This window comes from Meles meles, chromosome 17, assembly GCF_922984935.1.
Source record: "Meles meles chromosome 17, mMelMel3.1 paternal haplotype, whole genome shotgun sequence".
Lineage (NCBI taxonomy): Eukaryota > Metazoa > Chordata > Mammalia > Carnivora > Mustelidae > Meles > Meles meles.
This window is the reverse complement of record NC_060082.1, coordinates 63,148,168-63,171,783: the sequence shown is the minus strand read 5'-3', so window position 1 is coordinate 63,171,783 and position 23,616 is coordinate 63,148,168. Positions and strand designations below refer to the sequence as shown.

Genomic DNA, 23,616 nt, shown 5'->3' with positions numbered 1-23,616 from the left:
CCACCTCTGCCTGCCTCTCTGCCTGCCTGTGTGCTCTCTCTCTCTCTCCTTCTCTCTGACAAATAAATAAAATATTTTTTTAAAAAGTGATAAATACCTACCAAAAAAGTGGGTACAATAATGAGTGAACATAAATGAAAACAAAAGGAAAAGAAATTTGTCTGCATTTGCTACAGGGGAAAGCCTCACATCTTCCATTTCTGTTTAGTTAACCTCTCACCCTTTCAATGTGATGTCCCCAGCCCTTTCCTGGCCTTTTTGGGTGCTGATTCAGGACCTCACTCCGCAGACCTTCTGGCCAACATGCTGCTTGGGGTTTTTGCTTCTGCTTGTCATACGCGGTTGGGCTTAGCGGTTTCAACCATGGGCAGCTGCTAGGTCATGAGTGGAATTTTGAGCCGGTGGAAAGAAGACAAGGATTTTGAGACAGTCATAGGGACAGACACTATGTGATGCACCCTAGCCAGTGGGCACTCAGTGAAGATTAACCATGTCGATGCCAAAGAACTGCAGTGGAATGACAGTGTGGCCTTGGAGACTGGCATTTCCAGTTAATGCAAGTGTCTGTCAGTTGAACAAGCATCACAGCAAATTGGTATTACGTAAGCCTGGGTTGTTTGGTTTATACAGAAAGTTACTGTTTACGGTTTGTTCCTCCTTAAAAGGACCTTCAAGTCAATGTCATCATCATCATCATTTAAGTTACTACAAATACAAAATCCTTTATGCATATTATAATTTCAGAACAAATTCAAATTCTAATGCTCTTAGAGTTCTTTCTTTTAAGGTTTTATATATTTATTTGTTAGAGAGAGGGTGAGAGAGAGCACAGCAGGGGAAGCAGCAGGTAGAGGGAGAAGCAGGCTCCCTGCAGGGCAAGGAGCCTGATGTGGGACCTGATCATGACCTGAGCAGAAGGCAGATGTCTAACTGACTGAGCCACCCAGGCATCCCTGCTCTCAGAGTTTTAGGAGCTATGATTTTGCAATTTTTAAGACTAATAATGTTGCAGAACCCAAAAAAATTAAAATTGCATCGTACCTAAATATAGTTACTGAAATGGTAAAAGTTTTGCAATTTAGGTTTTTCTCATTATAATATTACCAATATACAGATACACGGAAGTCTGCTCACTCCTTTTGAATGTTGTGTTAAGTATTTGTTTTATTATTTTATTTTACTATTTTATTTTATATTTTACTTTATTTCATTCCATGTGGATTTATTTTGCTTTTGTCTCCCAAGAACTGGAATAAAACAACTTAGGATCCTTGATGCCTTGGATATCTAAGTTCAGCTTCCTCTATCAGTTTATCTTGTTGAATCACGTTAAACATCCTCTCAATAATCCATTGGCTTTGTCTCCATCCTCTCCCATCAGCCCTGGCCATGTTCCTCCTCCAGCTGACTATAAAGGTTGCCCCTCCCTTTAGCAATAGCAGCTAGACCGGCACCCGCGTTCACACTCGGTAGCTAGACGAAAGAAAGTGTTCTGGGCCAACACGTCTCCACAGCTCATTGAGCTCTCTCTGGAGAAAGTCTCGTATGTGTCTTTACAGATTCCTTCCTTGAGTGATTTCAAACTTGATGCTGAGCTATATACAGTCCTCTTTGGAGAGCTGTGCCTTACAGAATGAGGGTCATGCCACTTTGCCTTTACAGAAAGGGCATGCAGCCCTCTTCTACCACGACCTGCATCCCCCGTTGCGTTGTAGGCATTTAGCTGATGGTTGCCCTTGGCAGAGTGAAAACAAAGGCTCAGACGGGAATCAAAGCACCTGGTGCACAGTGAGCAAGTAGGCCTACCCTGTCCTTTGAAGACTTGGGCAGATTCAGGCTTTCTGGCTTTTTAGAAGGGAATCGTAATTTTCGGGAACCGCAGTCTCAACGAGGACCGAATTCGGAGTGTGTTGGTGGAGGCCGTAGCTATGCTGCTGGAAGGAGAGTGGACCCAGAGTCACAAGGTCACTACGATCCCTCCCTGGGCGTCACAGTGTGCTTCTGCCTTGGGGTGCTTCTGAAGAGGAGATGGGAGATGAGGTGACGGGCGTGTCCTGGAGGGAAAGGTGGCAGTCACATTAGAAGAGGGCCTGAGCCCCTGAGTTCCTTTAACCCAAAGTGACCCTGGTCTCCCCAGACTTGGAGCGCTGGGGCGGTAGAAGTGTCCTGCCTCAGCTTTCCATCAGGGTGACCTTGTGTCATGGTCACAGTAGAACAGCAGAACCCAGTAATAAGACAGAAGTGTGGCTTTTTTTTTTGTATCTTTTAAAATATCTTTAAAATATTTTTTATAAATGTCGGGGAGGGGCAGAGGGAGAGAACCAGAGTCCCTGCAGAGAACACAGCCTGACCCGGGGCTCTGTCTCATGCCCTGAGATCATGACCTGAGCCGAAAACCAAGAGTTGGACGCCCAACTGACTGAGCCACCCGGATGCCGCCAGCTGTTTAATTTTTTTAATAAACAAAATAATCTATAGTCATATTAATGAATTAGTACTTTTTTCCATATACTTAAGCCCTATTAATAGTTCTCTATTGTTTTATAATATGGGCATCTAAGGTGGGCTGCATTTACCATCACTTTGAAAAATGATGAAACTTAAAATTATGCCAGATTATATAGACATTCACTCTGTTTCAAAAGAATATTTTGAATACTCGTGTCTTTTAGGCATTGTAATATTGTGGTTTGTAATAAGTATGTATTTGATCTTCAGCCGAGTTTCTGACACAGAGCTCCTAAAACCTTCGGGATTTCCTAGGTGATGAGAGTTATAAAGATGTCTTCTGTTAGGTTATGGGGTGACTTTTAGAAAGCCCTTAAGTCACCAAAGGATGACCAGGGAACCAAGCCTATTGTTAGAGGGTTGGAACTTTCTGTCCCATCCCTTAACCTCTTGGAGAGGGAAGAGGGACTGAATCAGTCACCGATGGCCAATGATTTAATTAATCATGGCTATGTAATAAAACCTCCATGAAACCCCAGAGGGACCCACACACCTTGCTCTTTGCCTCTCTTCCATTGAGCTTTCCTGAGTCAAAACCTTTCATCATAAACTTGTGATCTAGTAAGTAAAATGTTTCTCTGGGTTCTATGAGCTGTTCTGGCCAATTAATTGAACCCAGGGAGGGGGTCGTTCTAACCTTTCATCCTAGCCTGTGGGTGGGAAGCAGAGGTGGCAGCCTGGACTTGGCGTTGGCATCTGAAGGGGGCAGTCTTGGGGGGCCGAGCCCTGAGTCTGTGGCACCCGACGTGATCTCTAGGTCAGCACTGAATAAAGTATTTGGTGGTCCAGGAAACACCCACGGATCAGAACCGTTACCCCAGTCAGAGACCTTCATTTAGAATCTAAAATAGCCAGAAGTAGAAGTTTGCCTCTGAGAATCACTAGTCCTTAAACTTTAATTTGTCACACAACATGTGGAGATCAGCCTCTAGAACTGGCTGGGTGAGAAGGGAAGGAGTAGCAGTCTATTCTAATTACCGTTATACATTTAGGTAATACATATTTTATAGGGATAAAACATCAGAATAAAAGCATACTCATAGTTTTTCTTAACTTTATGAGATACAATTATTTAAAAAAAATTAACCTCTTTGGTTCAAATTCCTTTGGCCTAGGGGTGAACATTTTTGGAAAGTTTGACAGAACCCCATTTGGCCACAGTAAAATTTTCTGGATGTATGGAGGAGGTACATAAGATGAAGAATAGTTGAAACGAGTATATTTCAGCAGTTTAGAGAATTTCGGATGCTCACAGATAACTTAAAAGCTCTCATTTTTGAAGTTAGTCTAGATGTAGATATTGATGTATTCTTAAGTTCATGTGTTGTTTTTAGGGCAGAAGCACGCAATTCTGTATGACATTTGTACATGGATTTATTTCCTATAGCTCTGATTAATTTTTTAATGTTTTCATTTTACAAAGACAAAATGAATCATTGATGGAGTACTAGAGCATGAACTTGAAGCTAGTAATGTTGATGGACTAATGAGAGAAAAAGGTAGAAAGGCAATTTTTTTTAATATCTTGGATAAATGGCTGGATGGCTCAGCAGATGGATGGACAGACAGGCAGATGGATGGATGGAGAGTTATTGGAAGTCACACATAAAACCATTCAGGAAAGGATACAAACCCAAGTAAATGAAAACGATGTTTTTATGAAGAAAGCTTAAGTTGGCTCCTATTTCTTCCAGCGCTCTCCTCCACCTATGGTTAAAAAAAGAAAAAGAACTCCCAGCATACAGTATCTACCACTAGTTACAGTCTATTACTGTGTCCCAAGATTCACATGAGATTTAAGGGCTGTGCACGAACTCTTAGCTTAAGAGAGGCAAGAACACGACCATCAGAAAGCTGGTGGATCATAGTAAAAAAGGAAAAAAAAAATTGTGCTGACTCCCATAAAATATATACTTTACTATTCATAAGTAGTTCCTAAAAACAAATTTCCTAGTAATGCTGATCAAAGAAAAATTAAGTGTTCACATCCAAATTCTTAATTATTAGTGGCCATTTCCTATTTTCCACCTGAGAGTTTAACAGACTCCCTAAGAGGGATCATAGAGTTCACAAATGCTAGGTCTATTGTCTACAGTTTGGAGATCCAAAACACCTCTGAAACCAAACATTTTTTCCTAAGTTTGTGGCAAACTCAACTTACGTGAGACAATTTACGTAGTCTTTACTTATCCCACTTAGTATGTGTACTGCAGAAATGTGGACCTGTTTGGTTACTCCGTGCTATGTCACCCCCATTTGGTAGTGTTATGTACCATCTTTCTCTCTGTAGTTAGAAGGATTCTGAATTCTGAATTCTGTAATCCCTCGGGCCCCAAGGGCTTGGATAAAGGATCACGGGATGAACAGATACCTGGCTGACCGAACACTGGAGTCGCTGGTCCTGATTCTACTCCTTCTCGAACCACACCAATAAATCCAATGCCTTGTCCGTGTCTTCACATATTTAAGGTTAGCTATGGACACGCTGTCAAGTTCTCCATCACTCTGGTATCACATTCCCGGTTCTTTTAATTGTTCGAGAATCTCTTTGGACTTTTCCCATTCATGCATCCATTCATTCAGAGAGCTTCCTGCCCAGCCTGGGCCACGTCATCTGCTCTCCCAGCTGTGCCCTTACTGGCACCACGACTCACACAACCAGTTGCACTTCTTAACACTCCCAGGATCAGCAATCCCATACCCTTCTGCACCTTTCTTGCTCAAGGAGAAATCTCTGAGTTGGACTATTTAAAAATCAGTGTTCTCCAACCTAAGGTAGATTCGCTAAGGAATGGAGATCCTGAGATAAATTCTGGGAAACATGGGGGGGCGGATGAGAAGTCAAGAATGCTTTTATGCAACTTTTACTTGTCTTTCGTAACTGTTTCCTGCGGTACCTTCTGCTTTCTTCCAACTCTGAACACCATTTCTGCATTCTTCACTGTGAAGTTAGGACTTGTTCACGAGTTTCACTGAGGCCATTCAACAAGTATTTCTTAAGTGGCTACTATGTGCCAGGCACCGGAGCTGTACACAAAACCAAATCCCGGCCTTCTGAAGCTAAATGAATGTACACCAGGACTGATACAGGCTCTGATAAAAAATAAAGTAGGGTGCAGGGAACAGTGAGTCATAAGAGGTGTTGGTCTCACTATAGACTTGACAGAATAAGCCAGTGGATACTTGGGAGACAGAAAGGGAGGAGGCTGGAGTTGCTGGAATAGAGTGGGGGGGGGGGTATGTCTGGCAGGCAAGGTGCCAGAGGGGCTTCAAGAAGGAGCTTAGGGAGAGCCTATGAAATGCTGCTGGTGTTCACACGAGGCCGGTGAGAACCAGGAACTGACCCTGGCATTGGAAGGGGAAGGAACTGATGGCATCCACGAAAGGAGTCTCTGTCCAGTGGCCGGTAGAGAGGAGATGGGAGCACAAAAGTGGAGACAGTGACCACAGGAGTTTGTGCATAGAAAGGGTCAAAGAGAAAAGAAGGTCCAGCTGGAGAGGAAGGTGAATTAGGGTTTTTTGTTTTTTGATGATGATGGGATAAACAGCATATTTTTAGCCAGATAGGAATAATCCAGGAGGGGAAATATCGTGACCCTTGTTCTTGGTCTCCCTTAACATGTGTGTTTTCATGATCCCATTCCTGCCTTGTATCTTCCACATCTTTCCCTTAATTAAGCCGTACTTCCTCTTGCATAATCCTGAAGCATCATGATAAAAATAGCTTTCTTGTACTCTTTTATGAGTTTTACAGGGAGGAAATGTGATAAACTTTCTATAAACTAATTTCCATGTCTAACAGACCTTGAATTCCTCCCTGCAACCAAAAAAAAAAAAAAAAAAAAAAAAAGTCTTTAAAAACTAGGATCCAAGTTATTCATACATGTCATCGTTTGCTAGAGAAGTGTCAAAACAAAACCATGGTGTATGTACCAGCAGCTTAAGTTTACATCTCACTCGCTGTAATCAAAAATGTTTCTGAACCATATGCCCCCAAAATCACTGACATTAAGAAAATATCTTAGCATGCGGAAGTAGTAAACCGATGTTTGCATGAAAAATGTCAACTGTAGTAACCAACATTAATTTCCTGTAATAAAAGATTAATTGTGCTGTCACAAGCGATTTTATAATAGTTTTGGCCATCATGTATGAGAGAAATTTGTCTTATTTGCTATCATAAATTTGTAGAACCAGGGATTGTCATTTGACCATTTTATTAAGGAAATCTAAAAATTTTCAATTTATACAGAAAAAACATGGTCACTCTTACCAGACTTAGGTAAAGGGCTTGTCAGCTGAGCTACTTTTGTAAATTCCATGTAAATCCACATCTAATACAGAATTAAAAGTCTCTTCTACAAGATCCATGAGAAAAACAAACCCCTTTTTCTTTTATAGAAGTCAGAGATTTTAAATTAGCGGTGAAAAACATGTGATCAGGAGTTTAAAAATCCTAGCACGTATACGAACACAAATATTCCTCTTCTCGGTGGCTGTTAAACGCTTATTGTCCAAGCATTTTAAAAAGTTCTAAATAGTACCTTCCAGATTTCTCAGGTTTTTCTCGTGCCATGTTAAATTCCTTCTAGAAGAACATGACAAAAGGATACTCTTGGTTTGACAGGGTTTGGTTTGGGTTCTCTATCGACACAGTTGGAATGTGAGCCTTGCTGCTGAGTCCATGAAGCAACTGTATTTTCCCTCTTCAGCAGCACAGAATGTCAGCATTTTTAGCACTTGCCACCGACTGCTATTCAGTTGAGAGGATCGCAATGTGCTACAATTAAGAAAGTATGCTGACTGTGCTGAAATTTCCAGACTTTGATGTATCAGATTAGATCACCAACCAGTACCAGGACACACTTGAAGAGTGTGTTGACTTCCCTGTCTTCAGAAATGCCTTCACTGAGTTATAGTTTAAAATTTATATTGAGGAATTTTTTTTTAAAAATAGAAGTTTCTCTTCTATATTTTTCAATGTGTTCTGATTGCAATTCACATGCCTTATTCAGAGAACCACATCAAACATTTCTCCTAGAAATTAGGATCCAGAAAATGTGGCGGTAGCTTTGTTTTCTCCAGATAGTCTTACACACTTTTCTTTTACATAGATGAACACTGTGGACCGTTGTGTTTCCATTCCTGCTTTTCCCTGAATAAAGTTCAAAATGTGTGCCGTTATAGTACTTCTCCCTAGAATCTAATAAAACACATGCAACCATGTTTCTAGTGTCTCTTCTCAAAAATCATTTTAAACTGCCACACTTGGTATGTTCAGGGTTTTAAAAGATCCAGTCTTTAAGAATCAAATGCTTCTAAATGAATGAATAAATTAATATAGAGCATGGAACTATATACATATATGATAGTACTACACGGAAATAAATAGAAGGTATCAGCGGTTGTGTACTTCATCTTTCCCTTGTATTTGTGTAGTTAAAGGCAAGATAGTTCGGCGACTGAAGCCAGGCCTGTGGGGTAGATTTTTCTGTCTGACTGGATTTGAACCACAGATCTGCCACGAATTGGTGTATGACCTTGAGCAAGTACTTTGACCATTTTAGGTGTCAGTTTCCTCATTGTAGACGTTGGGTAACAATAGCAGACGGGGTATTTTACAAGACTTAAAGGAGAAAACATCTGTAAAACCCTCTAGCCCAATGCCTGGCATATAACAAGTCCTTAGTAAGTGTTAGATCAACCGTGACGAGCTGTGCTGGGCATGGGACATGGAAAAGAAAGACATTCCATTCTCTGCCTTCAAGGAGCTAACATCATAGTGTCTTTTAAGATTCTCGTTCTGTGGAGGCTCTCTGAAAGGAGAGAGATACCGAACTTAGGAAGTAAAATGAAGGTCCTCTATCCCAACTTACTTCCCATTATAGGAATTCCATTTTTACAGGACTAATAGGTAGACATTAAGCCCATGAGTTTGTACCCTTTCCGGTGGGAATGATAGGCAAGGAGGGCAGATGCTGAAGCTGACCAGATGATTCCTTCCATTATCAACAACCTCAAGAACCTCTGAGTCCCAGGCTGTTCCTTTTCCAAAGAGCGTGATGGCATGTCTCATGCTTGATTGCCAGATGGCCGGGTGAGGCGGTGAACACGAAGCCCTCATTCACTGTGCCTGTCACACCACTTAAAGGTTCACTTTCTGCGAACCATAAGAGACTATGGACTCTGAAAAACAACCTGAGGGTCTTGAAGGGTCAGGGGTGGGAGGTTGGGGCAACCTGAGGGTTTTGAAGGGTCAGGGGTGGGAGGTTGGGGGAACAGGTGGTGGGTAATGGGGAGGGCACGTTTTGCATGGAGCACTGGGTGTTGTGCAAAAAGAATGAATACTGTTACGCTGAAAAAATAAATAAAATGGAAAAAAAATTACTATTACATCAAAGGGACCTGGAACCAAATTTTAACACAAGACTGTCAAATTGTATCTAGAGTTTTAATTTCTATTTGGATTAACATGGATCCTAATAAGCATAATGTACCTGCACACAATTATACAAACATTAGGGTATTATCTACAATGCTTCAAAAGCAACTGACTTAGATTCTAAGTTTACAATATATAATATTTTACTGTAAAGAGGCATTCATTTATCTCCCACAAGAGGAAGAAAAATCATAATCACTACAGGTCAAATTCTATTATTTCACTGGTACTATAACAGCCAATGATTACTTACTTGAAATAGATGACTCAATCTGTTAAAACCCTGCAGGTCTAAGTATAAATTTTACAAATTAACTGCAAAAAGGTTCACTTTCTTCGAATAAAAAACATTCCTGTCATTTTTTGGACACCTGTGATTGCTAGGACAGTATTACCCATTCTCAGATTAAAACAGTCTCTCCATAAATTTTATCAGTTAATTGTGCTTGATTCTCTTCAATGAGATGATTTTTTTTTCTTTTTTTTTTTAAATATTTTATTTATTTGACAGAGAGAAATCACAACTAGGCAGAGAGGCAAGCAGAGAGAGGAGGAAGCAGGCTCCCCGCAGAGCAGAGAGCCCGATGTGGGGCTCGATCCCAGGACCCTGAGATCATGACCTGAGCCGAAGGCAGAGGCTTTAACCCACTGAGCCACCCAGGCACCCCATAAGCTTTATTTTTTTTATTTATTTTTTTTTCCCTTTTTATTTATTTTTTCAGCGTAACAGTATTCATTCTTTTTGCACAACACCCAGTGCTCCATGCAAAACGTGCCCTCCCCATCACCCACCACCTGTTCCCCCAACCTCCCACCCATGAGATGATTTTTAAAACAGGAACGTAACCATGTGGAAGGATACCCTGTTACCTTCTTGTAGTATATTTGACCATTGTAAATTCATCTAAGTATCCTCTTCCCCAACTCTCATTTCTCTTTCTAGTCTGTAGACATCCCATTAGAGATTCCTTGAATGCTTTGTTGAAAAGATTTATTATATCTATGTCATTTATCTTTTCTGCTAACCTAGGAACTAGTAAGGGTTAGTGATATGACTTCAGGTGGAATCCTTATAGGCTCCTAACGATTCATTTAATGTATATAAATTTAGTTTTTCTTTAAGATGGAAGAAAGTGAATATGATACACTACTTCATAAATTTTATGCACATCCATTCACTACATTATTATTTATGAATGGAATTATAATAGTAAATCAGTAAACTCAAAGGTCAGGTCAAATAGAACTCTGCATAGTTTATTCAGTATGTGAATTGGACATCCAGACTCATTGCTGAAGAGTTTATTGGAAGAAGGAAGCAAAAACAAGAGATTTAAATAATCAAAGTCGTAGTTATTAGTCAGAATTTATCCCTGTGAATTTTTTTAGCTTACTTTTAATTTCCCTGTTCCTCACGCACTTATTCATTCATTTTTTTTTCCATTTAGTTCTTTTTCAAGCATCTGATCAATACTTACTTGTGCCAGCTTTATTACTATCCCTGGGAATGTAAAAATGAATGTACACGATCCCTAATCTCAAGGCACTTACTGTACAACAAGGCAAAAGACAGATACATCAAACTATCGAGAATTTTAAAATCGGGGACTAGTTAACCACTTCAGAGTGATTACCGCAGCAGAGGAGGGTAAGAACTAGAAAGTGCTCGTGGGTTTGCCAGCGAGGAAAGGACTTATTCCACAGAGGGGCTGCTATAAATGATGATCTATATGTGTTGGGGGAGGGGCTGTTCTGTTGGCTCTGAACTGAGAGCATAGCGGCATACATTCACACCCGTCTCGTTATAACCATTCCTACAGTATAGGATAAGATTTTTCTGAGGTAGCTCATCCATGAGTTGTAATGTTCAGCATTTATAAGAATCTCAGACAGCCACCAGAGAGATTCTGGCTGTAGGGATCAATTTGATCAGTTGAATGTGTTTTCTTCTGAGTAAACGATTCCTCTTTTCACCCACGTATACACTCTAGGAAACACAGATGTACACTATTTCTGCTTATTGGCTTTGTGTTTAATATAGATTTGCAATTTTTAGGACACAAACCTAGAACATGTATTCACAGAATCTTAGACTTTAGACCACGAAGATTTCTCAAAATTCAGCTACGGTTGTTGACAGAAAGGGCCAGCGCGCGCCACATGTTACCACGATGTGACTGCAGGACGACGTGGGGAGCCTCTGTGCCAACCCCTTCTTCAGCTCGTCCTGAGCCATGCTCCTGTTGCATCAAAGAAACTGAAAGGAATCCTTCAAGCTTGGTTTCCTTGAGCCGAGGGCACTTCTGCGTTCATTCTCTCTGTTCTCCATAACCCTGTGAGGTAACGAATGCAGTGTTCTCTCTGAAAAGTCTCAGATGGTCAGTGATGAAGTTCAGAAATGCACATGTGCGTAAACTGAAGTTCTTTGTACTTGAGGCTAATGATAAGTGACATTTTGGGTTGATTGTTCCCATTATATTGTCAGGGGTTTTGTGGTTTTGTGTGTGTGTGTGTATGTTAAATCATTAAGGCTATAAAGCAGAGACAACAGAGCCAGGAGTAACCTCCCCCAGACCACCTTGAATTCCAGAAGACACCTAACGCCTGCTTCTATCTCTATCTGGAGAGAGACCCACCACTTTAAAGCTGGCACGCCTAACCAGCCTTTGTCTACCGTCTCTCACTGTCCCCCTTCTGTGTGTATATATGTGTGTCGTTTTTTCCTCCCCTTTCTCTTAAAAAAAATTGTAAATTTGTTGGCAGGCACGATGGTGTTGTATTTCAGTGCAGTACACGGTGAAGGGGTAATAATGAAAATTACGTCTACTCTTAGCTTATTACTCTGGGTATCAAGACCTCCGGCACTGACATGCCAACCCCGGGCTGCACTTACGTCTCTCACAGGCCGTAGACTCCAGTGAGGAATCTGGCCACTCCCAGCAAGCCTCACTGGAGCCAGCAGGAAATGAATCCGTCGGCCACAGATTCTTATTTAGACCAAATTATTAATGTTTAGTGGCAGAAAAGTGACTCCCTTGCTCCTTCCATTGAATGATGAGAGCGTATCTGTTTTCTTGATAAGACTGTGGCCAGCCTGGCTTTTGCTCTAGAAGGTAGATAAAAATTATTCTGCCTGCAGGCCTCAGGGATGTCTGGTTTCTTTTCTCTGTTTCTGTGCCAGAGTGTATCTCCCTTATTCATCTCTCACACTGTCTTTAAACTTAATCACACTGAACTTTTTGTATATGTTTGCCTGACAATAAATGGGTCTGGGGATGAGGGGGGGAAAGTGCAGAGAAAAATACATCTTTATTAGGAGAGAAATAAGAAACCACTCTCTTTGTTTAGAATAGCCTGTAGGTTAAATGTGCCCAGTTATATTAAGGACAAAATTTGAGAAAGTTTCCCTTTTTCTAATGCCCAAATAAAAATAATAATTAGAATGCAAATTAGTTTTAGCAAATTTTTTTGATAAAAAGTATTTTTTCATTCTACCACCTACCTCTGTCTTGTTTCTGATAGAGACCTTAAAAATGTTTTCATTCTCCTGGGCTCAAATTTTCTATGCTTCATAACTTCTAAATTCGTAACTCGTTAAAACCAAAGGAAGTTGTTACAACTTGGGATGCTTGCATCTAAGGAATTAAAAATCCTATAGATGTATTAAGATCTATTTATTTTCTTTTTTAGGTTACATTTATGACTTTATTTTTAGAACATTTAATATAAAAGTTTTTAAGTAAATTTAAATACAAGCTTTAATACTTAAAGATGCTTTTTCTCTGGCCACTTTGCCCTGGCCCAAGAAGACAGTTCCAACTGCGAGAGAATCGCAGAGTGGTATTCCTCACGAAAACCTTCCCTTCCTATCCTGTACATGGTTCTCTGAAGCATCACAAAGTCTGTCTTTACCAATTAATGGTTGTCACACTTCTTTACCTCGATAAGCTTGAATTTCAGGTTTCATGCTCATTCCAGCATTACTGTCCATCTTTGTGGACAAGCCGCCAAGTGAGCAGGTTGGCTGCCATGTAACGATGTGTACAGTGTCTTAGAATCTTATCCTCTTAGACATGTAGAGCAGGAAAGCGCTGCCTGTCTGTAAGGGAGCCTCCGGCCCCTCTCACTTTCCAGACACAGCTGGGAAGCCTGAAGTACGTGGGAGGTGTGGGGCATGTCGGAAAAGCCTGTGGCAGCCGCCTCCGGGTCCAAGAGCTCTCTTTGTTGATCCAGAATTGAACTCAGTCTGACTGCTCTCATTTGAAGCCTATTTAAATTAGCTTGTTTATCTGGTTTTCCCTTCTAGAGAAGATAGAAATTACAAGAAGAAGGTAGAGTCTGTAACTCAAGGCAGGCATGCTCTGTTTGCCAAACCTCATTCCATACATGTCTTCTGGTTATTTCCCATAGTTAAATTCTCCCTGAAAGAATACAGAATGCCTCATATTCTCATTACTTTTGGTCCTCCATTTAAGGGAGAAGTACATACTTTTGATGCTTTTTCAGCAGAGTTTTGTTTCTGAACTTCTATAGGCAATAAAAGCTATCACAGCAAAATATTCACATAAACATCAACTTTTATAGCCGCTATATACCACTCAGTATCCTTCTAGTCTGTCTAAAAGGTAATGCTCTATTTCCTGTTTTCCAGTCTCTGCTTTGCTGTGTTGTTTTTCCAAGATCACTAAAGGTGATGAGTTTTCATTATGAAATGATGTGCTTCTGCTCCTATTTTCTGTGATCCAGACTGCTGACTGAAGTCGCAGCAGTGAGTGAGCCTCTCAGAGGGGCCATCTGAAGTCTTTTACTTCCCTTTTTAGTTCTCTGCTAGGGTGAAATCTTGTATAAAAATGCCCGGCCAGTCCCCTTTGCGTGAAGGCAGCCAGGTGCAACACCGGTCTCCCCGAGTCAAGCGTTAGAGCTGTGTCTGCCCACCACCCGCACCCCGCTGGGAGTTTGAATTCCCGCCCAGCAGCATTTGGAAGCCAAGGACTGTCTTCTTCCACCTCGCCCTGGTTTCCTCCCCTCTCTCTCTCCTCCCCCCCTCCTTTCCAACAGGCCGTCGTGGTCATTTTTACTCAGTTTGAAATGTCATCGGCACCCTGCTTTTTCACTTAAAGCCTGTCTAGTTGTGAGATCCACATCTTTTTCCTACTTAAACGGAGTATGATTGAAGGAGGGCTGAGGCAGGAGGGAAGGGGGATGGACCGTGTACAGGGAGATGCCCCCACGCTTGCCCAGACGGCCGGGCCGCAGCCCTCTCCTTCCCGGCCTCTCCTCCCCCGGCCGCTGCTTTCTGCCAGCTCTGGCCCCACGTCTCACCTCCAGGGACACATTCTTTTCTCCTGCCTCAAGTGTGGAAAAAATGTCTTGTTGTCCGAGTTTTGTTGAAATAAAATTGGCATCTGGAAGACACCCCCTTTGCCGGGAAGCTTAGGAGGGGCCCCTGCTCGCAGGGTGTGGAAGCGGCAAGTTCTCGGGGTGCACGGGCGAGGGAGGGGTGAGGAGGTACAGGTTGGGGGCTCAGCGGCTGCCCAGTCCAGGCTTCCCGGGAGGACCTCGGCGCCCGGGGCGAGCCACGTTACCCTGGGGCATCCTCAGCCCATTTGGAAAGGCACCCGCTGCCCACCCTGCCCGGACGACTGCGTTGTAACGGGGGCTCGGTGCTTGCGCATCTACATCTGAAGAACAGCCCTTGGGGTCCTGGTGTTCGGTTTCTGAGCCCGCACCTCCTTTATGCGTGCCTGCCTTGAGGTGCCCCGGGGGGCTGTGACCGACTCTCCCAACGATGAACCTGAAGCATAAAGCAGCCACCCACCCCCGCCCTGGCCTCTGGGGCTGTGGAGGTCTGGGGCCCTGGCCGGAGCGGGCGTGTTCGCGGGGTTCCCCATGGGGGAGCACTCTCGGTGTGCCCTCCTCTCCTCCTCTGTCCCATTGCCCCTTCCGAGAAAAGTGCAAGCAGCTAAGAGTTCTCTTTGATGCAAGGCTCAGCTGTGCACCTGCTCCGGAAAGACGTCCACGACCCTGTCCTCCTGGGTCCTGGCTGGGCCTCCAAAACCCAGGGGGTGTGCTTATGGCCCCTTCGAAACTTACTTGCTTGTGTGTGTAGCTCTCCTGGTGGACGCTGAACTGAGTTGTCCTCATGAAACTGAGCCAAGCCCATGGCTGGCCTGCGGTTGCTGGGATAAATGGTTGTCAAATGAAGGAGGCAGCGAGAGCTTGGGTTCTTGACGCACATTCTCTTCAGTTTGTGTTCTCTCTGCTGTAAGGAACCGTCGGCTTTATGTTTGTATTAGATTGGTCTTCTGTGGTCCTCAGGAAAATGTGCTTTAAAAACAAAGTAAATACCATAGTGAGAAAATTAAGATGTTTTGGTGATCTAAACATTAGCAAACTACATTTTTTTTAGTAAATGTTACAAAATACTTTAAAGAGCTCCGAGTAAAGTTAAGAGGGGTCTACTGGATTTTGGCTAAGTGCTTTAAAAAAGAAAATAAAGTAGTTTTTTTCATTCCCTGTCCAAATATTTTAACTGAAATTTACTGGTAGCTCTTTCAGAGGAAGAAGGGAACTCTGCAATCCTTTGTTCGTTATAAAGAAAATGTTTTTGTCTTCGGATGTTTGGGGGAAGGATTAAAGGCAATTTATGACTTGGGTAGAAAGTAATAAAAGTAGTAACAATGGAGTGTCTTCGAAATTGTCATCATTTTCTGGAATTACTAACAGTATCAACTCAGCAGGCATTTTACGTCCAAAAAGAACTACTTTCATTTGTCATGCTTTAATGTAAACTCTAGCATCAGTCTTCTGACTGCTAGGCTGGATCACTTCCTTCATTCCACTGTTCAAAAACAGGATTTACTCAGAGGAATTCTGCTATTAGATCTCTTATCACCGGGCTCAAGAAATATATTTGTAACTCATTTCTTTCAGGAAATAAGCGTCAAGATCTACATAAAAAGTCTCTTATTAAGATAAGTCATGGCTTTTTTAGTTTCTCCAGGAATACGCCATTTTTAACTCCCAAGGAAAATCATAATAATAAGTAAATTAACCTCATAGGTTATTTTCCTTTTTAGGGTACCCCTTTTTATTAGTGTAATCCTAGTTTATAGATTTCTTACCATTTGTTTAGTTAAAACAATCATATACTTTTTAGAGCATTTTACAATTTATAAAGAACTTTTTAAATAAAGGTTTTTTGATCTTTGCAACAATTCTGTCTAGTAATAATAAGAATGCTATTATATATTAAGCTCTTTTACTATTTGACGGAATATAAGTGGTATCAAGACATTACCCAGTATCAAATCGCAGATCCAGAACTCAATGAAGAACTTAACCACCAAATAACATCCTCTCTTAACTCTACCTCTGGTATATTTAATGCTGTTTTCCTTGGGGTGTGTTTTTTTGAAAGAACTCCCAGAAGTGTTAAAACATTATTATTGCACACGTTCTATTTTCTGTTTTCACTTTTTTTGTTTGTTTGTTTTCAAATAAATGGTGGGTTCTGTTGCTTAACGAAGCTCAGGTTTTTAAGACCAGCCCAAGCATTCACTTTTAGGCAATAGCGAGTGTGATGTGGAAAGTGATTTGAAATAATTTTAAAATAAGTACGTGAGTTTTTGTATGATACTGGTTAATTATTTAAATGCTTCAGATTGATGTAATGGAGCCCCTCTCAGTACCCTCACCTGAAAATTCCCTCAATTTCTTCTACATCAGACTCTTTTAATATAGGATGAAAAGTGAATATAACATTTTTAATGTATTTGTAGATCATTCCATTCAACATCCTTTGATTCCAAGATGAGAACCCCTGGATGAATTCGCCTCTAGCTCTAACGTTCAATGTTTTTGAATCAAATGTCCAATAATATTCCTGAGTATGTGGCATTATTTTCTCCAATAATTCAAGTCCTTGGTGCGTTGATATTTGCTTACCTGCTGTAAGGTGGAGTGCACTGGTCTGTGTGGGTCTTTGTTGAAACACCTGTGTCTTCTCTCCATCCAGAGTAAAAGAAGCTGAAGAGGTCTGCAGGCAGAAAAAGGGAAAATCACTTTATAAAATAAAACCAAGACATGACTCTGGAATTGTAAGTATTTAACTCTTCCCTTTTTAACTTGGGATTTGCTTTGGCTTTTAAACACTGTTTTCAAAATGTATACAAACTCACATAATAACATTTTATTTTCCTCTTAAGTGTGAGAGATATTCTCTCTCTCATTTTCCTTATGCCTTTAATCAGGCCCAAAAGGCCTAGAGAGTCTCAGGATCGAGCATCCAGAGCTTAAGAATGAAGACGAATCTGTTAGGGGCTGCCTATACCTATGTGGGGGGGGGGGGGCAGGATCTGGGGGCCGTTTCTCACTTTCTGCGTTACATAAGCTTCACCAGCACAGGGCTGCATTTGAACCCAGAGTGGCTATGATCAATGGGTTGGCACCGCTGGGATCTAAGACATGCTGGGCAATGCCAAGTGTAGTATTGTCCTTTGCTCAGACTGGGGGGCTAAGACCTGGCTTGTACCCCTAAGTGGCTCTCAGAGTTGGCCGTTTAACAACTGTCAGCCAGGAGGTTGAGTTTAACAAGCTCATCTAGGTTCCTCCTTGCCCACGTCTCTCCTTAAACTGCCGTATTGTGCCTCCTGGAAGGCAGGGCTTGGTAAAGACGACAAGTTTCCCCTTGTGATGCTGTCAGTGTTGTTGTGACTGTTTTGAGGGTGTATCACCTAGTACCAGAGGGGTAAGTAAATGATGCTGTTTTGTTTTGTTTAAACATTTATTTGACAGAGACAGATCACAAATAGAGAGGCAGGCAGAGAGAGAGGGAAACAGGCTCCCTGCTGAGCAGAAAGCCCTATGCGGGACTCGATCCCAGGACCCCGAGATCATGACCTGAGCCGAAGGCAGCGGCTTAACCCACTGAGCCACCCCGGCGCCCTAAATGATGCTGTTTTAAATGAAAAGTTGGGTTAGGCCTTAAAATAGGAACATTGGGAATTGCATTAATCTAACATCTAAATGGAAAAGATCAAAATAACCGAAGTTGGAATATGATTAAATTCTGATTAAAACCCTATTTAGAAAAAGTTAGGAAGTATATCTTCATCTAAAAGCTATTTCTGGGGGCGCCTGGGTGGCTGAGTGGGTTAAAGCCTCTGCCTTTGGCTCAGGTCATGATCCCAGGGTCCTGGGATCGAGCCCCGCATCGGGCTCCCTTCTCAGCGGGGAGCCTGCTTCTTCCTCTCTCATTACCCCTGCTCATGTTCCCTCTCTCACTGTCTGTCAAATAAATAGATAGATAAATGAATAAAGAAATGCTATTTCCCCTTTGGTTTCTTTATATCAAATAATTTTGACAAGTATTATTTTATGGTTTAGTTTATTTTCTTTCTAGTTAAAGTACAACTTTAAAGGTACATTGAATGAAGAGGAATAAGTATTAATTAACCTCAGTCATGTCATTTTAAGGATAAAAGAGAATTAAGTCATATTAACCACGAAACGAAGCAGCAATTCAGTCTTCATACTTATGTATTTGTGCATAGAATTGATAATGCGAAAGGTGAGTTGGCACTTTTTCATGTTAGCTACAAGCTGCATTTTTTTTTAAGATTTTATTTATTTATTTGACAGAGATCACAAATAGGCAGAGAGGCAGGCACAGACAGAGGGGGAAGCAGGCTCCCTGCTGAGCAGAGAGCCCGCTGCGGGGCTCGATCCCAGCACCCTGAGATCATGACCTGAGCCAAAGGCAGAGGCTTAACCCACTGAGCCACCCAGGCGCCCTTAGAAGCTGCATTTTTAAAACTTTCTTTTTTCTCAAAAATATTTGGTGTATATTTTGGTGAAAATTCTTTTTTAAGATTTATTTATTTGAGAGATAGAGAGAGACAGAACGTGAGCAGAGGGGAAGGGAGAAGCAGGCTCCCCTGAGCAGGGAGCCCAACACGAGGCTCTATCCCAGGACTCTGGGATCATGACCTGAGCTGAAGACAGACGTTTAACTGACTGAGCCACCCAGGCGCCCCTTGGCTTTTGAAAATTCTTAAAGATAAAACAGATTTCACTTATATCTTTTTCCTTTATGGACTGGTGAATCTTTAACCTTTTCCCAGAGAATTTGACCCAAGTGAAAAGATCTTGTTTGAGCTATTCTAAACTCCGTACATTTTTTAAAGTTCTTCTTTCTAACTATAACTCTTATCTGGTGCGTTTATTTTCAGAAAGCAAAGATAAGCATGAAAACCTGAACAGTGAGAAGCAGAATAAATATGAGTCACTGTAACCACTTCCACAAAATTCAGCTGACCTGAGGGCGGGAAGGAAACTACATCATTTTGTTCATCTTTCCTCTTGACCTCTTGCATAATCTTTGTGTTTTCTAAGCAGTTCACCGATTGTTGAATTTTACTGTACATTCATAAAAATGCAAAAGCAGTAGACCAGTGGAGAATTTGACACCTTTTCTTTTTTGTAAAGTTTATGGTATTATATCGATAGACCAAAACAACAGCATGTATAAGAGGCAATATTTGCATTAATGCTGAACATGCTAAATGTTAACCTAAAATTTACTTTTGTGAGAATATTCCTTGTCCCAGCAAAACACTTTCCTTTCTACTGACAACCAGTACTCCGTGTCACTGCATTTAGATTTATGGTTAAAATGTTATTTCTAGTGAATCGTTTGTATCAGTTCCATGTCTACATATAAATTTTCTATTTTAAAATTTAAGTACCATTTATATATCATGATCAAGGCTTTCCCAATTCTTGGGTTGCTCTCCCTAACTATATATTTGTGAAAGAAGATTATCATTTTTTACTCAAGTCAGATAATGAATAGAAGAAATATAGCAAAAGAGGTAAGCCCTTTCCTATAAATCATCTAATATAGGCAGGAATTAGAGTTTTAAGTTTAATGAGGGCTTTTATCGGCCTGTGTTGAGACCCTATAGAAAGCTAATCTTTAACTAAAATAACCTGAAGGTGTGCCTCTGTATAACTTTACCATTGGCCTTCACAAAGAAAACATGACTCCATATTTTGAAGGAATTTAATAAACGATGCTCATAAAGTTGCCAAACATGACTAATTGTTGGCCAAAAAAAAGGGGGGTGAGAAAGTGAGTTTTTGGATGGATTGACATCTGTTAATTAAACATACCTGCCTGAGTATTTTTACATGATTGGAATTGTCTTTATGTGTTAGAGCAGGTGATTAAAGGCTGTAAAATGAGTATATAATGATTTGTTATCTGAAGGAGCTTAGGAAAGGATTTTCTTTTATTTCGCTTTGAGGGGTAAAAAAAAAAAAAAGTAAATCTCCCACTCTTCGTGAGAGTACGTTAACGTCTCATGATACGTCGTGATGGTTTTGTCTAACACTAATAGGCAGGTTTTAAAAAATTCTTTTGATTGATATTTGTTGGAGGTTATGGTGGTTGATATTTCTCTCTATTGGAAACCAACTGAAACGAAAAAATGTTCTAAATCATAACTATGTTTGCATTTATGTAAAGTACAGTCTCTTACCTTTTAGTTTGTAGTTTAAGTGCACAGACACAGTAGTGGACTTGGGTTGTTGTTTTGTAGTCTTCTGTCTCCTTCTGCTCCTCTGATGTGTATACTCCCATTCTTCACTGAAATAATAGGGCATTTAACAAAGATCGCTATGTGCAATACTGTATTTAGTGTTTCTATTTCAATTTTTCTAGGATGTTAATTTATATGAAAATAAAATGAATAATAAAAGAGTTCTGTGTCTCCTGTGTGTATATCGCCTAAGGATACTTGCAAAATGCAGTCATCGTATTTCACACGGGGGAAAATAAGTTAGACTCTGTGTTTGGAGATTTTTAAAAAGTTCTTATTTCAAGTTGAACAGTTGCTAGTAGTCACGTATTTAAAAAGTAAATCGAAAAGCTTCTTACGCAATCTTAAGGAAGAAGTAATTCCCCCTTACGAGCAGAAATATATCAATATTTGAGAAATCGTTTTTCCAAAGTGTAAAGTTAGATGCAAAAATTCACTGGATACAGATTAAGTGGGGAAGGGCTATTGGAAGACGATAAGGCCAAAGGGAAGAGAATGGTGCAGATGGGTATATATAGAAGAGGAAGTAAGGAATGAAACTAAGCACGGCAAGAGTTTTCTTACTCCGTAAGTAAGCTTTGTGTTTAGGTCTGATCATTTTTCAACATAAATTCTTTTATGCCCTGTCCATTGATTTATTATCTACTTTGTGTCAAGGCATGGTGCTAATAACTGAATGTCTCAAAGATCTTCATCAAGTTGGGGAAGCATATAAAGCAACAATTATGGTTCATTGTAGTGCCCAAGTCAGCACAAAAAGCTGGAGTGCCTGGCTGTCTCAGTTGGTAGAGCATGTGGCTGACCCTTGACCTCAGAGTCATGAGTTCAAGCCCCACGTTGGTAGTGGAGTCTATTTGAAAAACATTTAGAACAGAGAGCCCAGAAAGCTAAATCTAGAGGGATGAGTGGGTATTAGGCAAGTGAAGGGGGAGAAATTAGCAGACGGAAAGACTGCTCAAAGACGCATCAAAAACATCATTTCTTTTAGGCGTCTTACCTAGTTCAGATTAGGTGGAGGGAGGGAGCAGAGCATAAAGTTCAAGAAAGGATGGTGAGAGATGTCACTAGAGACACAGAAAAGGATGTTATAGTAGAAAGCAATGTAATTTTATGACAGTTTGGGGTCAAGAGGATTTTAGGATCATCTGTGTCCTTCCTGCTCATAGTAGGGTGGTGTATCAGCAGCCCTGCCCTCACCCGAGAGCTTGTGTGAAATACAGTCTTGAGAGTTTTCCAGATGGCTGGTGAGGAGGGGATGATGATGTGCTTCTGAGAGAGGTCACAAACTGAGGGGGAAAAGGCATGGAAAAGAGATGCAAAATAGTCCGCCACACCTGATGAAGAATTAGTTCATCATCAAGAATAAGAGGTAGGGTACAGGGCAGGGTAAGTGATAAGGGGCTACGGTGGGATCAGGGGCCAGATCATGGAAGTCTTCAGTAAGAGGAAACAGTATGTAGTCCATTGTGGAGCCAGTAAGTTATTTTAAAGTAACATGAACAGGTTCTGGCTTAATAAAGCCCATTCTGGTACCCGTGTTGAGCACTATACACCTAGAGGCCAGAACACCTTTAAAGAAACTATTGCAAGTCCAAAGGAAGGAACAGGACTTGATAATGGTAGTAGAGATGGAAACTTAGCGCTGGATAAACTATATGTTAAGGAGGTAAAATATATATGAGAACTTCCAAAATCTTTACATGTGAAAAACAAGAAAGCATACTGAATTTAAGATGACAATCTGCTTTCTTGACTGGATTATTTGGCAAAGTATGTCTCCGTGCATCAACAAAGGTGATAGGAGGAAATGCTTCAGTCCAGTTTCTTCAAAAATATGAGTGCCTTAGAGAAACCTGATAAGACTATCAAGAAAACCAACTCCCAAGTCTTTATCTCCCCCAATCTGCATTTTCTTCAGAATACCTGATCTTATATAGTTACGTAGTTATCAGTATACAGTCTGGCACCCACTCAAGTTTAAATCCAGAAAGACAGAGACTTTTTGCCTTCAGGACTAAATCTGTGACATTAAAAACAGCATGTGGCAGTCATAAGGATGTATTGACTTAATGAATGAATAAATGAGAGGAAGAGAAGGGAAAAGTTCAGCGCTGAGAGGGAATGAAGAATTCCCAATGTGTCCTGAACATACAGTTGGTGTTTCTAGTAGCTGGAACATACCAATGAGGAACTCATGAGAGAGGTTTAATTCTGGAGGATTCGAGGTAAGAGCCATCTCTATTCGGGTGATAGTTGGAATCAGGTAGGCTGGTTGAAATGGCCTGGGAAATCGAGAATAGATTTTTTTAAAAACTCACTGAGATGGGGTTGAAACCAGGGTTTAAAAGAGAAACAAATAGGTCACAAAAGGAACCTCAGAAGATTAACCAGGGAACTAAAAGCAGAGAACCAGGCAGAGGCAGTATTGCAGAGGTCAAAGTAAACAGGACTGCAAAAAGAAGCACTCCCCATCGTCACCGTCCTTTGGCCTTTCAAACACACCACTATTGTCAACAACAAACGTAATGAAATAGATGTAATGGATTGGCTTTTTTAATATTCTGCTTAAAACTAGGTTAGAGAAGCAGTGCAGAAAAGAGATTTAAAGAACGAAACAAAACACGTACGTTCTGGAGTCTGCTCCTGGTATGACTAAGATTCTACGAGAACAACCCTCCCCCAGATAGTAACTGTAAATTCCAAACAAAATATAAAAGCAACCACTTGGAGGCCCTGGTTAGTGAACAAAGGAGGTAGGTTCTGGGGCTCGGAGGGTGGACCAGAAAAGACAATGGCCTGAGGGCAGGCTTCTGGAATGGTTCAGCACTCAGCCCCTAAAACTCCCAAACCAGCAGTCTTTTTGGCCAGATGACATCATCTTTAATGTCCTGGGGGTGGGGAGGAGGAGAGCCCCTGTTGACCAGAATCCCTATCCCATGAGAATATACTTCAAGACTGAAGGTGAAGTGACGATACGTGCATTCATAAGAGGACGACTCCTATATGTTACGAGCAGACCTGTACTACAAGAATGCTAAAGAAACTTCATGTTGAAGAGAAATG

At 41.1% G+C, this 23,616-nt stretch overlaps 1 protein-coding gene and 1 long non-coding RNA gene across 2 annotated transcripts in view; one reads left to right on the top strand and one right to left on the bottom strand.

Annotated features, from left to right (window-relative positions):
• Nucleotides 1–20,714, top strand: part of FMN2 (formin 2) — a 371,607-nt gene extending 350,893 nt beyond the window's left edge. The window contains 2 exon segments of the mRNA XM_045983452.1: nt 16,968–17,049; nt 19,183–20,714. Coding sequence (XP_045839408.1) covers nt 16,968–17,049; nt 19,183–19,209 — 109 coding nt within the window. The 3' untranslated portion in view covers nt 19,210–20,714.
• LOC123928333 lies at nt 1,262–16,966 on the bottom strand. Its single transcript, XR_006815667.1, has 3 exons — nt 16,898–16,966; nt 15,044–15,277; nt 1,262–2,054 (listed from the first exon to the last, which is right to left on the bottom strand). It is a non-coding gene; the product is annotated as an uncharacterized LOC123928333 (long non-coding RNA).
• Nucleotides 20,715–23,616: the final 2,902 nt, after the last annotated feature.